The 18,656-nt window shown below is 44.2% G+C and overlaps 1 protein-coding gene across 4 annotated transcripts in view; it reads right to left on the bottom strand.

Annotated features, from left to right (window-relative positions):
• The window catches only part of CHD5 (chromodomain helicase DNA binding protein 5), a 981,350-nt gene that overhangs the window by 183,432 nt on the left and 779,262 nt on the right, over nt 1-18,656 (bottom strand). For all 4 annotated transcript variants that reach the window (XM_069239999.1, XM_069239998.1, XM_069239997.1 and 1 more), the window contains exons 31-32: nt 17,100-17,259; nt 9,702-9,781 (exon numbers count right to left, since the gene is read on the bottom strand). In XM_069239999.1, coding sequence (XP_069096100.1) covers nt 9,702-9,781; nt 17,100-17,259 — 240 coding nt within the window. The remainder of the gene's footprint in view (nt 1-9,701; nt 9,782-17,099; nt 17,260-18,656) is intronic.

The raw sequence follows: 18,656 nt of genomic DNA on the forward strand, positions 1-18,656 counted from the left end.
AGTTTACCAACAAGATGATATCAACAAGTTGAATTCCTCCTTATATCCCCCTCTAGCTCTTGTGTAAAGTATTTCATTTACTGAATAACAAATACAGTGCATATCTCAGTGGGTACTGCATAGTTATTCAACAACTTAGGTATGTATGGCACCAGCTTGTTGTTCTGCAGTAATAGTTGAGGGCGATTCTTTAAGGCCCACCAGCATGGCTGTCCAGGCTTGAAGATCGTTTTCTAGTTTATCATTGGTGCAGACATGTTTCATACGAATTTCTTCTGCAGTAGCCCATTCAATGATGTTTCTGAGCCATTCATTATATCCAGGAAGAATGGGATTCAACCATTTTACAGCTATTTACCTTTTCGCTAATGTTAGGCCCAGTATGAAAAACCTTCTACTGAGTTTCCTACCAGAAGGAAAAGGGATAAGGCCCAACAGTACTTGTCAAGTTTCTAGTGATATAACCCATCCCGTGGCCCTATTACAGTTATCCAGGACTTGAGTCTTCAGTATGGAGAAAGAATTGTGTGGTTCCAAGTCATGTGCATAAAGTCTACCATTGGACTTCAGCAACGGGGATATCTATTGGAGCGTGCAGGGTCAATTATACTAAGGATAGCAGGGGAAAGGTAGGTTTGATGGATAAAGGTTTATTATGTCAGTTTGAATCTGGCGTTAGAGCTTGCACTGCAAACTCCCTCATGTATGCTTTTCCAAGCCCTATTCGTCAATGAGGATGTCTGCAAGGATAAGTTATGGGAATATGTGGATTCTTCTTCCATGCATCATTTTTGTACCTTTCTTTACTACTGCTTTTGAGACCAGTTTACGTTATTCAGGATCTGCCAATTCAGCCAATAGGCTGCCAGTACCCTCTTTTTTACTCGTGCACCCCTGGTTGGTAATCTGGAGGACATCAACACAGATGCAACACTCACTCACCCATTCCCAAAGGAAACCTCCTTCTAAAAATACTGGACCTCCAGCTCAACATCTTTCTCCTTATTGTGGGGGAAAAGCAGGATGTGAATCTTTTTAGATTTGGCATCTTTATATAGAAATTCAATTTAAATTTTCAAATTCAGAATGGACGCAAATGCACAGTTCTCAAGCGTGTGGTATATCTGGATAGCCTATGTCTATGTTCATGTCCTTGCATTGTGGTCTTTTCCATGCAATGGTTTAATACTTCCACAGAACCTTAGTACTGCCATTATCGTTGCCTCTACCTGAGTGAGCGTATCTTTTGGGTACCAAACACCCCACCGACCACACCTTAGATTTCTTTAGCATGTGCAAAAAATATTTGTCATTTTCTGCTTAGCCTTTGTTCTCTTTTGGGGGCATTGTCCTATAATGGGAAGAATCTTCCCATAGGCTGTCATGGTTATCGCACAAAGGAGGAGAATGCAGACATCGCCTTTATGCACCCCTCCACTCTTCTCACGCTGTTGCGTCCTCCGCTACCTACATCTTATGTCACAGCTCGCCTCCTCACCAAGCACCCCTGGGCTCTGGTTCTCCTGCAGGAATGTCAAACTCAACTCTTGGTTCTCTCTGTTCATCCTCTACAACTTTGCTATCTGAGCAGGTTAAGCCTGCACCAAAATCTTGGCTGTTCATGAAGCGTCTCAGAGATAGAGCTGTGACAGGGCCTTCGAAACTGTGGCCACCTTGCAGACTACTAGGCTCCTCCACCATCTTCATAGTAACTTAAAGTAAATATAATTTATTGCTTGTAATATTGAACTAGTAATATTTTTGAATACTGCTGTTCTTTTTATCATTACTGGTACCTACATTTATGTCATGACTCAAAAAAGGAGGAGGGAGCAAAGTTGGGAGAGTTTATACGATCCAGTGCACTGACTCCCAAAGTAATTCTAATCTACAAATCAATGTGCACTGTTCCAAAATCCAAGACTCCTCACTACCAATTAGGGTGGAAGTCCGAGGTCCCCACAAGCACTAGCGTTTTAGATCAATAGCCCTCACCCACCATTGAGTGACATGTTTCACCACTGGGCCATGCTCCTCATCAGGCCAGCACTGCAATGCCTGATGGGCCCTTCAAGAGGGTTCTTTGCTGGAGATCTTTTTGAAGAAATTACCAGAGATGAATGGGGGTGTGAGGAACTGGAAAAAGTGGAGGTTGGAGGTCATGGCCTCGTTCACCTTGGAGGTGGAATGTCCTCCCTATTTTGAGATCTTCGCCTGACTGACAGACATCTATTTGCAGTTAAAGGTGCTGCAGCATTTCGTCTGAGAAGGAAGCCACAGCAGATTCCGTCAGAGCATTGCAGGTTTGCTGGGCGGGTGCCATGTTGAAAGCATCCACACTGCAGCCTTTCTTTTGTTTTAGAGAAAATATACTCAGAAAGTGGGTGTTTGTTTTCTCTACACAAAGAAACACATGGCCTTGAGCTGCACAGTCTTTTTCCCTGTAGTTAGGCGCCATTCTCCATTTCCCTTAGTGGACGGGCTGCCAGGTTTTAGGTTTATACTGGCCGAGGCAGCAAAGGCTCTGTTGGTGTAAACTTGGTACTTCTGCGACTTTTAACAGAGATGGAGAACCTCAAATGTGGTGGGGCAGGAGTAGTACCTGTGTTCCTGCTCCTTCAAACACTAAATAAAGCCCTTATTATTGAGGTTCTGAAATGAGGGATGTCATGCGGTGCAGCGTGTTTCATTCCATTTAGTTGCACTTGGTCACCACAAGCCTTTTCCAAATGGTAACTAGTTATAGAACAGTCATGATCTGATATGGACTCATCACATCTCTCATAATTTTTGGTAATAAAAAACTATAAGCCAATTACTGCCACATTTTGCCTATACCACAGTGCTTTAGTGAGTGCCAAAGTGTATGTTCGTAACTGTGGTAAAATCCAAAAACCGCACATTTGACCAAAATAATTCGCAGAATCTTAGTGGTTAAAACTACTCTGATTCAATATGTTAATATGTTTGCACTGATTATGCAGACGTTCTTACTGCCTGCATTCTTAGAGGAACTACAATTGAATTTAGTTATCCTAAATAAATCATAATTCCAAAGTCAACAAGAGTAAGCCCAACTATGATTCCTTTAATTTTCAGAAATGCACTTGCATTTTTGGTGATGTATGTTTTTATTGTTTTTCCTCCAGTTTAGTCGATGGCATTTGAAAATCACAGACATTTTCTACAAATGCCACATACAATCTGCACAATGCTTAACATTGGAAGGGATCCTTTTGGAGGTTATAAAGTATACTTCCTATCAAAATAATGATAATATCATTACGAAAGAAAACCACCATGCACCAAACCTTTGCAGCAAGATATTCAGACATGTGTGGAACTATTTGCTTGAAACGCCAATGCAGCAGGCGTGTTATGATCTTAAAATATGTAATGATTCATTTATGAAGGACGAGCAAAGGCGCGGGTCCTTCTTTCCTATTCTGTTATCTTTCATAATTTCATCAATGAATCTTCAAGCACCAGCCAAAATCAGCAACCCCCATCACCCACCGCTAGGTGCTAAAACACACACAAACAGGAGTGGCCCACTGTGAAAATGAGGGGCGGGCGGCACATGCGTGGGTGAAGGGGGAATTAATAATTTTAAAAAACGTACTTCTTTGCTGCTGCCGCCGCCTTTACCGCGCTGCTCCTCTCCCCTCCGCACAAGCTGCAGGCACAGGATCTCAGCCTCCCCTGCGGCCAATGCTGACGCTGCTTAGAGCAGCATCAGGATTGGCTGGGAGCACCCAGCCTGGGCACTTCCAGGCAGACTGGGAGCCTATGCATGCTCTCTCCAACCCGGAAACCGTGTTGCTGGGCTGGAGAGAGCCTACTGCACACATGTTTGGCTGGCCCGAGACTGCCGGCCAAATTACATGCGCAGTGAGGTGGTGTGCTGTGCACTCCCCGTCAGTGCTCGTAACAGTTTGTGGCCTGCCCCTTTTATAAAAAAACTATAAAAAACATAGTTTATTATCATATTTTGGTAAAAGGTTTGCAGTTCCTGCTGCTGATGTGGGGGTGCTCCTCCACCCTAGCGGAGGAGCCGTGCATGCACACACGCACGCACACACGCACAGACGCACACAAGGACGCCCTTGTCAATCCGTCCAGTTACTCTTCACTCCATTTGTTGTTTTTTCTATCGAAAATCACAACTATTAATTGCAAGCATTCAAATGTATTCAAACTCTCCTTTCTTCCATACATCAATCGATTCATGCATTCACCCATTCATACAAGACAGACCCATCCAGAACGACACCCATCCGTCCATACATTCATACTTCCATTAATCCATCCATGCATCCATCAATTCTATAGAATGTGAATCGGCATAAATTATTCCATTGATGAGATCAAACTTTAAAGCTTTCAGTGGCTACGGGGCATTATGGCCCTTATTATTAACAACCTTTTTTGTAAGCGTTTAAGCTACACAACACAATGCAAAACACAGCCTCAATTTACTAAACATTTTAAAGGTCCACAGATGCAGCACTCAATTGCATCAAATGAACATCCGTGCAAACTTTAGTAAATAATAGTGAAGCACATTGCAATATCGCATGACTATAACCATGCACTTTACTGTAGTAAACTCACCAGATTAATCTAGTATATGAGCAAAACATTCTAGGCCAGATTTACTAAGGACTTGCATTGTACTTGCATGACCCAAGACATCCCAAGGCAACCCAAGTCCTTAAATGGGATTTACAAACCCACTCAAGGGACCATTTCGTCCTACTTGAGGGACTTTATAGAGAAATGTAAACCAACACAGTGGCTTGTGCTGCGTTGCATTCCATTCCATTGTGGTAGACGTTCCATAGGTGGAGCATGGCGTTCTCATGCATCCACCCACAGGATCTGTCAAAATCTCAGATTTACTAAATACAGTAAAACTGGGATTGCACCAAAATGGTTCACCTAACACAGAGAGGTGTAACAAGGAGAAATATCTTTATTTCTGCTCGTTAGTTCCCCTTTCCATGTGTGCTGCATTTTGCAGCACACAAAGAAAGAGGAATAAATCTTTAAGGATTAGGGCCCATATTTATACTCTGTTTGCGCCGGATTTGCATAATTTATTTTGGCGCAAATTCGGCACAAACCTAACTCCATATTTACACTTTGGCACTAGACCCGTCCAACGCCAAAGTTATGGAGTTTGAGTCATTTTTTGTACGTGAAAACCTACCTTGCGCTAATGACATGCAAGGTAGGCGTTCCCTTGCAAAAAATGACTCTAAGGCATGTGCGCCTTATTTATCCTCCGGCATCAAAATGATGCACAGGAGGAGGCGGGCCTTAAAACAAGGCACCCAGCTGGATTTGCAAACATTTTTAACGCCTGGGTCAGGGCAGGCTTTTAGGGACCTGTGGGCTCATTTCCATGGTGGAAGTGCCCTTCTCTGCACCCAGAGACACCCCCTGCCACCATCGCCCACCCTGGAGGACACCCATGGATGGGAGGACCCATCCATGGTGAGTGCAGGTAAGTGTAATTTTTTTTTTTAATTGGCATAGGGGGCCTAACTTGGGCCCCCCTACATGCTACTGTGCCCAATGGGCATGGCCATTGGGCAGGGAGGCATGACTCCTGTCTTTGCTAAGATAGGAGTCATTTCCATGGGGGCTTTGTGCCAAAAAATTGCGCTAGTCAGGTTTGAGCCAATATTTTTGACTCTAACCTGACAAGCACCATTCTTTGGCACACAACCCCCCGTCTTACCTTCACTAACCGGTTACTGTCATTTATTTTGACGCTAACCAGACCGCAAAGCCGGCTAACGTCATTCCATAAATAAGGTGCCCGGCTGGAGCGTTGGAATGGCGTGAGCCAACGGTAAACTTTTTTACGCAAATCTGCGCTAGCGCTGATTTGTGTCAAAAAGTATAAATATGGGCCTATGTTTGTGTGGGAAGGTGTCCCTTCCAGCACAAAAACAATCCTCACCATAATGCAGACACCCTTGTGCAATGGTGACTCCATTGGCACTAGGCAGCCACAACTGCGCCAGTGCCGGGAAAGAGCTAAACTGCCTCATATCATTATACATATGGCGTTTTTCAGCTCTCTCCATTTCACGAAGCACAGCGACTTCCCTTGGTGCATTGTGTTGTGTGAAATCTTAGTCAATATGCTCCTCCGTTTCATTTCTCCTGAAGGAAGCGCTGCTCCTGCAGCTGGAAATGCTGAATGAGGGCTTTAGCTGACTACATCCCTAGGAACCATTTATCAGAGTTGTGCATTCCCTTAAAAGCTTGTGAAATATGACAGAATGCCTATGTGTGGACTAAAAGCAGCAAAGTGTGCTGCAAATGGATGTGACTATTTCCAGCTCAGCGGAAATGGATGATCTGACATTACAAGGGTGTTGTCCTTGCTGAGCGTTCTTTAATTATTTATAGAAATGTCTTGAACCATAGCCATAAAAGAATCTTTGCATGCCGGTAATATAGTGATAATACGTCCAATACAGAACAAATGTAAAGAAATGAACGAAATAGTGCCGTGCTTACCGTGGTCTGGGGTAACTGGGTTTGAGCAGGTCCGTGAAGGAGAATGCACGTTCTGGGGGCAAATGGGTTTTATGCACCAAAGGGTCAGGCCAACAGAAAACCCCTTGACTACCCTTGCAGCACAATGACAAGAAAAAAGAGGCAAATTTAGTAAGAAGTCATGCAGCGAAGCAACTAAAGTTGCTGCGCTGAGTTGTTTGAAAGGGAGAGAGAGCAGGATATTGTCATATCTTCGAAGATATGGCATTGATAATCCATCCCCAAGTGCTAAGGCGCAGTTGGACTGCTTACCACCATGCACACACCCTTGCACAATAGTACTATTGTGTAATATCTAGGAAAGGTTTTCTACTGGGATGATACCCGTAGCAGTACAAAATACTTGCATCCATCCAAAGTTTGAAAACCTTGGAGACATACAAACAATGCTTCAACTTTATATCTGTCTTGAGGAGGCATTTTGTGGAGCAAATCCTTGTCTACCAATTAGTCAACAGAGATTTGTGACCAAACCCATGAGTGGTTCCATTGGCATGCCCATGTACCACTCATGAGAAATCCTCGTGACACAAAGAAGTGCAAAGCAGCGCAAAGCACTCCTTTGCGTTACTTTAGGGCTAACTCTGAGCACAAATCAAATTTTGAACGGGAAAGCTAATCCCATAGAAACACAATAGGGCAGATTTACAAAGAAGCCACGCAGTGCAGCGTAGCAGCCACAGTTTCTGCACTGTTTGAGAGGCAGAGAGTCGGAAAGTGTCATATCTACTAAGATATGAAACTGTTTTTATCTCTTCCTGGCACTGGTATCAAATAGGCTGTCTAGTGCCACATACACACTATTGCACCATAGGACAAAGGTGTGTGCCATGTCTAGTATCGGCTTTGTATTGAAAGGTTACACTTCCATTACAAAATACAGTGCATAGACAAACTTGGAAACTGTTCCCACTTTGAATGTGTGCTGTTCAGTGAAGGACACATGCATAATCAAAAAAGTATGGAGAAATAAAAGCATTCTCCAAGTTAACACCAGTCTCACAGGGGCATTATTTTGTTAATAGATAGAACTTAGCATCAAAAACCATGGGTGATTGCATGAGAACAACCATGTACCATGCTTGAAATGCTCCCCTAATGCAAACTTTACTTTCAGGCAACTTTCAATGAAAGTAAATCCCAAATAAACCTTTTGCATGGGTTCATGTCACTTTTGTGACACAACCCCATGCACAAAATGTTACTAAATATACCCCCTTGTGTTGGTTTGGTTTGTCTCATTTTGGGCAGCACTGCACTTGAAAGGTTTGGAGAAATGAAAACTTTTCCCCAGCATTATTCTTGACTTCAGGTGGCATAAATTTCTGGAGCAAAGTCTGTCTACCATTTTTAGTAGATAAGGCTTTGCATAAACATTCATGGGTGTCTGCATAAGAAAACACATGTGCCACCCATGGTATGCTCCATTGATGCAAAATAGTGTAAAGTAGTGCACAGTGCCACTCTGCATTACTTTAGGTCTACTTTCCAGCATAAAACATGTTTTGGAATGGAAGGTAATTCCCAGATCAACTCATTCTGGCAATTTGTGTCATATTTGTGACACAAGCCCAGCAGAGTGTTGAAAAAGCACATAATAAAGGTATAGATGGAAGTAGTAATATATTTTACCTATAACACTACATACCTGATTCACAAAAACACCATAAAAACGTGAGACATGTTCTCCCATATGGCTAGATCAACATTTTTCTATATGCAATTTTTGTCATATGAAGCCTCGAAGAGATGCCAACGATCCTGCCCCTGCTACTGGATTTGTGAACTTTGAAAATTCATTGAAATATCTCCATATTGGAAAATGTCCTGTACGTGCAAATGCTGTTTGGAAGGGTTACATTCAAGCATTCATGATCCTGTGAAAGACAAATGTGATCTGACCTTTCAAATGCTATTAGGGCACGCCTACATTGTACTTAGGGGTACCAAGACAATTAATGGTCCATACCCAAAACTTTTGCAGTTAAGATATTAATTTGAGCTATTTAACATGTTTCTTTGGCATGTGTGCTTCACGTGTAAGCGTAAAATAATAGATTAAGAACATGTAAACAGAATAGCAACTCAGGACAAAATGGGGGAGGGCAGTCCGTAGGCCAGTACGCATGGTAGCATGCTTCATAGTACAGAAGGGATGAGCATGACATTTCAGAGGGTAGATTTAGTGGGTTTAGATTAGGTGCATGTAGAATAAACAAATGTTTATTCATTTACCAAAGAGAAGAGTTTGAGTTCACAAATTCAGAGCAGCGAGTTCCACCGATTGGTGGATTGAGTCGTTGCTCTTCAGAGACCACCTGGTTTCCAAGCCAGCCAAAGGGCCTTTAACATAAAGTGAGCTTTTCACATAAGGATGGGCTCAAATACAAGACAGCTGATTTTAAAATTGTTACTTTCTAACATGTAGTGGCAAGAAGATGTGCCATAGAGCGGTGGGGATTTCTTTGATCCTTTGCAGGGTGTATTGGGCTGATCCTGGGTCTGTGGAGAGCTGGAGTAGAGTCTAAGGAAAGCATGGGGCTGCCATCTTTGCTTAATGTTCTCAGAAAAACAAAAAAGTTATTGGTGGAACGCCTGAACTAATCTCACACACTAGTAATTAAGCAGCCGCATGAAGTGAAATATGTTCTGCCCCACCATGCAGACCCAGACAGAAACCAGCCATTTGAAAATCAGCCTCAAACGGCTGAAGGCAAACTGCAAGGCATAGGTTTAGAACCTAAATGATTGCCCCTCAGTTCAATGTCTCTGTGTAAAGTGCGTTTGATGTAAAGTGCTATGCCCTACATTGCGATGAATAGAGCTGTAAAAAATTAAATAAACATGAGAGTTTCAGCTGGTGAGTGGTAGTGAGGGAATCCGTGGAGGAGGAGCTAATTGTGGGGTGCAAGCAAAGACTGCCACACCACGCACCACCAGTGCTAAGGCCTGCCCTGTATGGAAACCTTCATTGTGGTTGGCTACACTGCACTGGTTTTGTGTGTCAGTAAAGCCTATAGCTTTGCTCTATACAAAAGCCAAACATTTTGGCTAGCTCAATGCTAGTACATAAACCTGCCCCCCTGAAAACTTGCACGTTGCACGGGTTGAAAGTTCTCACACACCTGTATATCCGGTGGTTTTGTTATTGTGTTTTCCAGCTGATCCTTGTCTTCAGTGGTCGGCGATTGTGTCTCGCTCTTGTCTGCAAAAAAACACAAAGGGTGTTTTCATTACTGCCCTTTTCACATGAGTACCTTTCACAGTTACTGCCACCGATCTCCAACACGGTTATAGTGACATTAATACAAATTTCGAGTTCAAGCCATAATACAAATGTGAATATGTAACGATGACGTCACCGTGTTAGTTGGCCACCCGGTGAAAGTGCCCCAATGCTGGCAGATTTAAAGTACACACCAAAAATTCCATCGGAACATCATTTTTTTCAAATTCTGACCTTAGAAGTAAAACGTTTTCAATTATTTGCAAGCCACGTCATCCCTACAACGCCCTTAATATTTAACTATTGTGAACAGGGAAAAGCAACAAGAATCATATACTCACCTACTATTTGCAATTTACTCCGTGAAATATTTCTGTTCAGCGCTATCCAGCACGCCAGTCATTAATGGTGACGAATTGGTCCGCCTCTTAGTATAGTTTGGAAGTCACCAACAATCAGTCCACCATCGTGGACTCTCTGCATTTACCAATGGAATTGATTGTTTGCCTGCCACAGATCACTGACAGAATATCAGGAACAAAAATATTGTGTGGACAGAATATTGTGTCAAAAATATCGAGGAGCAAAATATTGACAAGTAAAGGCAAAAAGGAAGTATAGATTTACTATTCTTCACTCCACATCTATGTACTTTGAAGACATATATGTCGCCAAGGTATATATAGGTGGAGGTATATATGTAAACCTTTGCTTACCTGGAGAAACTTACCTTCACAATATTTACATTTTCGATATTTTTGATACTCTATTTTGTACACACAATATTTTTTCTCCAACATTTTATCTAAACGCCCCTGCCGCCAGGGAATTCTGAACACTGTATTGCAGAAGCTGTCTCGGATATCATAAGGGTTTTTCTGGAGTGTCTAAAGCCATCATGGACAATGCAGTAATTTTGAATAACGTAGTTCTACCTTCGATAGTCGGAAGTGTGTGTACATAAGGTCGTGGTGCAGTTTATGCAGCATGGAGAATGTATTAGGGTGCCAGTAATGTTGTGGATACATTGAGTGCAACGCACCTAAATAATTAAGGTTGTGTGGGTAAGCTTGAAGCCTGGATTGCTACTCTGCTACCCAGGGCCCTCCCCGCACCTAGATAATGACCTATTTGTTCCATCTGACTCCCACGCCTGAGGCTCCATCTTACAGATCTTAGATTTTCATTCATGGCTTGCCAGTCCATTTAGGGTCATAGGGAAAGAGTGACATTCTTCTGCGTACAGAGAGATGCAATTTTCTATTGGCCGACGCCAATGAAAACCCTGTATGATGACATCTCCTTTATTCCTCTTGGCTAGTGGCTTAATCGTCAGCACAATTGAAAAGGGGAAACAACGCATCCCTGTCAGGTACCCTTTTCTATTAGAAAGGAGTCTGACAGCATGCTGTTTACTTACAAATGGGCCCATGGGAATGTGTAACGTACTTTAATATATGAAAGAAAGCAAGGGGCAACATTCATTTTGTGTAGAATTTGATTTAGGAAATCCCAGCCCAGAGAGTGAAACACCCTCTCAAAGTCCAGTAGGATGAAACTACTAAGGCCTAGAATTCCTGGGCGCAGGGTCGGGTCAGATGCACTTGCGTGAGGCCTTGTCTCTTATGACCTGGCACAAAGCTGTTTTGGTCTCAGTGAATCAGGGAAGTTATGATTCTTATCAATCAACTGGCCAAGACCTGGGTCAGTAGTTTTCTTTGTGGGGAGGAGAGAGATCAGTGTGTAGGAGGAGCAATATTCACAGGGTCTACCTGATTTCAGTATCACTGTGACTGTGGCAATGTGGAGGTCATCTGGCAGATGTCCAGTCAAGGAATCTCTGTTACATAAAGCTTGCTAGTGAGGGGTAGCCCATGACTCAAATGTTTGAAAAATTTCAATGGAAAGGAGCTGAGGCCCAGCGTTTTCCCAGACTGCATCCCTGAGATTGCCTCTGAAATCATTGCACAAGAGGGAGCAAAATATTCTCAATATGAACTGTGGATCAGTCTCTTTGAGTTTTGGTGATGGGGAGCGGATTATTTTGATCAGTAATATTCTGCCATGGTGGCTGCAGTATCTAGTGAGCTGGTGACTGACTGGTGTGCAGTTACCTGTATCATGGAGACGACTCTAATGATTACATCATGCATGGCCAGACAGCACAGCAGCTTGCTTGTCTCCCACTTTATTTACCCCACATTGCTGACCATCAAGCAAGTCTGGTCATTTCTAGGGATAGAGCCTACAGTTGCACCTTTGTGGATTCTAACTCCCTTAAAATAAAATCTGGTGGTGACAGCAGTATTTGCTGTTTCAGGCAATCACTTTACTTTAAGAGAGGCAATGTCGGTTTTGCAGTGTGTCATCTTCTGACTAACATTTAGCCACATTCTGTATGCAGTCAGCTGTGTTGAATCAGTCCCAGAATGAGGCTATGACTGAGACTGAACCTGCGTTTGGACTGAAATATGCAGTAATCCCCTCTATCAGAAATGTCATAAAGTTGTCATTTGTGAACCACCAAATGGACAAGTGCCATATACAGTGTGGTCTATGACCAAGGTAGTTCGACAAATGGGTGGTTAAAAACTCATAATCTTTTAAACATATGGGGCTGAGACGAAGAAGTAATCCAGGTGCTAGAAGGAATATTTGTGACAAAGTAGTAGATGAAAGTCTACTTCCCCGGTGCCAAACTCATCATGTATCGTTCATGTTAAGGAATTTTGTCCAGGCTGATATATGAGTTGTTCTGTGGGAGCCTGATGGTTGAGGATTCAAAGTGTCTCAGTCTTTGTCGATGTCAACATTGAAGTTACCCCAGTATGATTTTACCCAGTGCAGTATTGGTCAAATAGGGTGTGAGCACCCGCAGGGGCATAGATAGTAAGAAGCATCTATGTTTGCCCATCCAGGCATCTCAGTACCAGGGCAAGGTGACCTGAGAGATCTGTTTAAACCTGGGTTACTGTGAAATGGAGGGATTTATATATGAGTATCTCCAGTGCCAGGAACCCGGTGCGAAACTAGATTGGAAAACCTGGGTGTAACCATATCTACCCAGGATTCCCCATTTGGTGTTCCTGAGGTAGGTCTCCTGCAACAGCAGGACACCTGGGGAGTGGTGTATGGCAAACTGGAGAAGTGCCCTATGCTTAAACTTATTATTCAGCCATAAACATTCGCTAAGAGACTCTTATGAGTGTTAGAGGCAGTCATGATGTTTATAGTGGCACTTCCCGGTAGCACATAATGTGCTTGAACTAAACATGAAAACACAACAGCCAACCAAATGCCAATGCCCCTAATCCCTCTAACCCCACTTCTCTACCTCAGAATTATCTGTCGCCCAAAAGGAAGACCATGTGTAGAATAAATAACTAGAAATTTAGATATATTGTGGCCATTAACCGGTAGGGGAGGGAATGTGGGACTTGGCCCTGCCAACAGGCGATTACTAAGTTATTTTAAGAGTGTCTCTAGGCATGCAATATTGTGGTGATTGAGGGGTGACTTGCAGCACCTGCAGCCCTCTTTTGGGCTTCTAAGTCCACCAAGGAGTGGAAGGGTTGTCAGGTAGACCAAGTTCAGATCGACCAGGAGTTATTCGTGTGGCTGTCAGGGAAGGGAAGGGGCCACCCCCTTTCAGATGAAAAGTGAGTTATCAAAGCTCCATGTGTTTGTAGAGAAAGGGCTGAAGGGTAAAACACTGAGAGTAATTAACTATATCTTAACATAGCTAGGTATAAGCAAGATTGAGGCATGAGGCATCAGAGTAGCAGATTGTGTTTCAGTCTGTTGCTGAGTTGAACCTGTTTGATGTTGTATTCGTTGCCTGTGGAAGGAGTGGCTAGCTCAAAGGGTATTTTTGTCATGCTGCAGAGGCACCTCTGATGGTTTCGAGTTTCTAATTGCTGCTAGTCACCTGGGGCAGGCTGTCTCCTGGGCACCTGATTCACTGTCCAGGGGATACCGTTCAGGCTTTTCCTCTCTTTGATTAAGTCCAAGGTACTTTCAGATGTATCAATGACGTGTGATGTACTGCAGTGGAGCACATTTACTTGGGAACAGTAGCACATAAATCAAATTGCATCACCCTTAGTTTTTGCTTGACTTCTTTGAAGCGCTTGCATTGTTGCTACTCTTTGGTTGTATAGTCTGAGGAGATCATAACTTTAGAGGAGATAATGCAAAGGTCACTGTTACACCTGACTGCCCATAGGATTACCACATCATGTCCATATTGTTGAGGAGATGAGCTATGGTGGGTGTCTGTACGCTCTCCCAATAAGAATTGGGGCATGTCTTTCTCCAGGACCCAATACTGAAGCCATGAATGTATGAAATTATCTGGACGAGGTCCCTTAGCATCTTTTCCAATGCCCATGTTACAGATATTATAGCACCTGGTCCTGCCTCAAGTTCTTCAGCTTTGTCTTCCAGTTGATTGGCAACGGTCAACAAGAGGGTAACTGTTACCTGAAGGGCCTGGATTATGTCTTCTACACCAGAATTTATTCCTTCAGCTTTGGTCAACTGGCCAACAATATTCCTCATGTCCTGGTAGAGAAGAGAAACATTTAGGCTGATGTTTTCTAGTTTAACCTCTTGCAAAGTGGGTGAGTCTTGTATTACTTGATGGATTGCAACTGTAGAGGCATCATCTACTTCAAATCCTGAAACCACTCTATTAGTAGAGGCAGCTGCAAAGGGGTCAGGGCCAGTGATGGGATTGATGTACCTTTTGATTTCACCTTTCAGACTGCTGAAGCACATGGTTTAATGCCGCAAGTGGCACTTTTATTATCACTCTGATGAACAAACTCTCGGGCCCATTGCAGGAAAGTTGCACAGTGCTTGGTGCCATCAGCACCATCTTGCCTGTTTGGACCGCTTGTCCGTGGATATGGTCCACTGCACTGCATCTCCTCTTTGAGTTGAGGTCCCACCCATCTTTGTAAACCCTAGCAGAGCTGCACCCCACCTTCTTAAGTCATTCAATGCTGTTTTGCACTCTGCTCCACAAGGCCCACCTGACACCTTAGGCCACTTGCACTGTGTGGTGCAGATCAGAATGGAATGAGAATCTGGGTGCTCAGTCAATGGGTTCCATTCATTGCAAAAAGGAGCATGTACCATCCCAAGAAACTGTCAGTTTCCAGGGTTGCCCATCCAAAACTGAAATGAAGCTGCCACCATCTTCCACTATTTTTGTCTGTGATTAACAATATCCTAGTCTGAATGACTTTTGTGGAATTCTTAAGTATTCTGAGTGGCACGCCCTAAAAACATATTTTCCCCTTACAGACATTTGCTATAGCTTCTCCATTTAGAAAACTACAAAGATATCCTTACTTCATTTGTTTTTCACTAAGACATGCAGAAGGATACTCAGTTTACTGGTTCTATCTCACCTAACGGGCAGCCATTTTTAAGCCCTACTTGCTACCCTCATCTTCCTGCAGGCGCATTTGCCCCAGAGGCTGAGAAAACCATATTCCAGATATTCTTTCAGTTGAAGAAAAGAGGTTTGAGAAACCAGTCTTGTCTTGTCCTGTCAGAGTCCACTCAGTTTAGAAGTCATGTTTGTTTTTTTGCAACTATGAAAGGCATTTTTCGATTGTGCTTAGTTTGCGCTGGGCCACATATTCTCAGACCAGGTATATCCACCACTCTGCACCTCAGGCTTTCTACAGTGCGTATCGAAAGCCTGGTTTGCATTGTATGCTGTGTATATGTCATCACCCAAAGGACTCACTGTACAGAGAGAAAACCCAGCACCAAAGCTCGCACCGTCAGGTAAGCACAGATGGCATAGGGAACCTGTTTGGCTAAACCATCGTGGTACTTTGCTTTGCTGCAGGAACGTACATCAGCGGCTGGACCAAATGTGTTTTAGGAGCAATTTAAAAAGTGGTAACCATATATTATAAATATTAAAATACCTTAAATGACGTCTGGACCCTCAAACATCTATATGAAAAAACAACTGTTTAGAGGCTTTTAATATAACCTTTAAGTACAATTGGAGATCTACTAACCTACATATAGCACATCTTTTGTTGATTTGTATACATATATATTCATGCTTTCCCTTAACAAATAAATACCACAATACTGGGTTCACCAGTTGTGTAGCAGGTAGTTTTAAGGATTGGTTGGTGTGGATGAAGGTATCATACTCTTTAAGAAATCATGGCCCTCATTCTGACCTTGGCGGTCGGCGGAGAGGCGGCGGTCGGACCGCGAACAGACCGGCGGTATTAAAAATGGCATTCTGACCGTGGCGGTCACCGCCGCGACCGACCGCCACTTCCCCACTCCGACAGCCACGGCGGTCATGACCGAGGGGCTGGAGTCTGCGCACTCCGGTCCGGCGGTCGACCCAAGACCGCCAACGGTATCATGACCCTGCTTACCGCCGCGGTTTCTGGCGTTCGGGACCCGCCATGCGAACCATGGCGGTAGGCACTATCGGGGCCAGGGAATTCCTTCCCTGGCACTGATAGGGGTCTCCCCCACCCCCCACTACCCCCCCGAGTCCTCCCCCCACACCCCCCTGCCACCCCCCAGAGGTGGTACGAACCCCCTCCCCACCCCACCCCGACATGCACATACACGCACCCCGACATGCACACACCCCCAACATGCACATATACACACCCCCTACACACACACATACACAACGGGGACACATACCCGCACACATACATGCCGACATGCGCACCCGCCGAACTACACACATTGCCCATAGGCACAGCAGCACTCCCCGCCCGCATGCACGCACTCACACACCCCCTCTACACACTCACACGCACACCCCCATGCACGCACACATCACACAACACCCCCCCACCCCCTCCCCTCACGGACGATCAACTTACCTTGTGCGTTGGTCCTCCGGGAGGTGACAGGAGCCATGGGGAGGTGACCGCCAACAGAAGACCGCCAACAGAAGACCGCCACACAGAAATGTGGGTCGTAATTCTGTGGGCGGTGTTCTGCTGGCGTGGCGGTGGAGGTTGACCAGTCTCCACTTTCCCGCCGACCGCCAGTGTGGCTGCTGGCGGTTTTCCGGCGGAACGCTCCCAGCGGTCAGAATGCGCACAGCGGCATACCGCCGCGGTCGGCGGTCTTCACCGCGGCGGTAACTCGGCGGTCTCGCGAAAAGACTGCCAAGGTCAGAATGAGGGCCCATGTGTCTATAACATCGTACAATTAGCATAATGTGCCCGCACATCGCTTTTGAGATTCCAGTGGCCCCGAGTACATTAAGATAAAAGATGTTCTGTACCAGGCAGTGCAGCTGTTCCAGTATGAGCTGGTGCAGGGCTGGCAGGGACAGGAGTGTTGGGGTCGGACGAGGCGATCTCGCTGGACTTTTTGCTTTCTGGTTCCTCAGGAATAAGATCCGGAGTACTGTATTTCCCATTGACATGATCAAACTCTTGCACCTGATCGGGTGGAAAAAGAAGATGCGCGTAATCAAAGAAATTAGTCAGCAAATAGTTTTGTAAAATAGTTATGTTATGGAATTACAGCTTTAGTAGCAATTCAGACATGTTTAGAATAGTGCACAACATCTTCAAGGAAATGGAAACGTTTTGAGTCACACTATGTTTTCAGGGGCACAGCTACCAATAGAACAGGAAGTGCAATGACACTAGGGTCCAAGGATGTGAGGGGCGAGTTGTTACCTAAACACAGCTGAGTTTACCAATACAGTAGGACATGGAGTCCACTTTGCTTTCTTGCATTACGGCTCATGTGGCTACGTATCTCTTCATGTTTTTTTGTGTTTATTTGTGAGCTTTTAGGAGCTATGTATGCCACCTGGGGATGCGAAGAAGTGGAAGGAGGTGCTGGTTATTTTACAATCACACAGGGAACCTGGGTGGAAATAGAATCTTATCCAGTGGTGTAGAGAATAGATGTGCAACAGTAATTGTTCTAAGTGGAGTCACAATACATAAGTTAATCAGATGTCAAAGTGATGGAAATAGGCACAGTAAAGTCTCAGTAGCATCATGGTGGAGCTGGGTAATACCATTGGGGCCTTAAATGATGAAAGAAATACTTGAATTAACCAGATCCACTATTGATCATTAGGGCCACATTCCAGATCATTGTTTTTTACCCACTGTGCTTTCCTAGAAAGAGACCTGCCTTATAGAAATCAGACTTTGCCGTGCTTTCATAAAGACAATCCAGTCAGCACTGCTAAGATTGGCCCCCTCCAGATGGGAACATAAGCAACCACAGACTTGTTCTAACATATTTAGGACTCATCAGTGTGGTATAGCTTGAGTCCTATGGCACAATGAACAGAGAACCCACTCTTTGGCATACCTGCTGTTCTTAGGGCATTACGTGCAAAAACAACAAGATGACGGAAGAAATACCTGAATTTATCTCAGTCACTGGCGATCATTCGGGGCAGTATTACAGACTGACAATTTTCACCCACTGTGTCATTCGACAGTCCAGTCCGAACTGCCTGGTCAGGTCCATACCAAATAAGAACACAAGCAACTCCAGAACATTTTTCAGCCTATTTAGGTTTCACCAGTGGAGCATAGCTTGAGTCCTATGGAACAGTGAGCACAGGACAAAGGCCTGCGCACATCAGTCGCTCCTGGCAAATCAATTGCATAAACAACAAGATGATGAAAGCAATACTTGAGTTAAACTCAGCCACTGGTGATCATTCGGGCTGCATTCCAGGCCACTGTTTTTCAACCACTGTGCCATTCTAGATAGGGATCTGGCTTATGCAAGTGCATCTTGGTCCTGGTCCAATAGAAACAGTCTATGCAGAACTGCTGGGCTATTGTAACATGGTATGCAAAAA

This window comes from Pleurodeles waltl, chromosome 6 (assembly GCF_031143425.1).
Source record: "Pleurodeles waltl isolate 20211129_DDA chromosome 6, aPleWal1.hap1.20221129, whole genome shotgun sequence".
NCBI lineage: Eukaryota > Metazoa > Chordata > Amphibia > Caudata > Salamandridae > Pleurodeles > Pleurodeles waltl.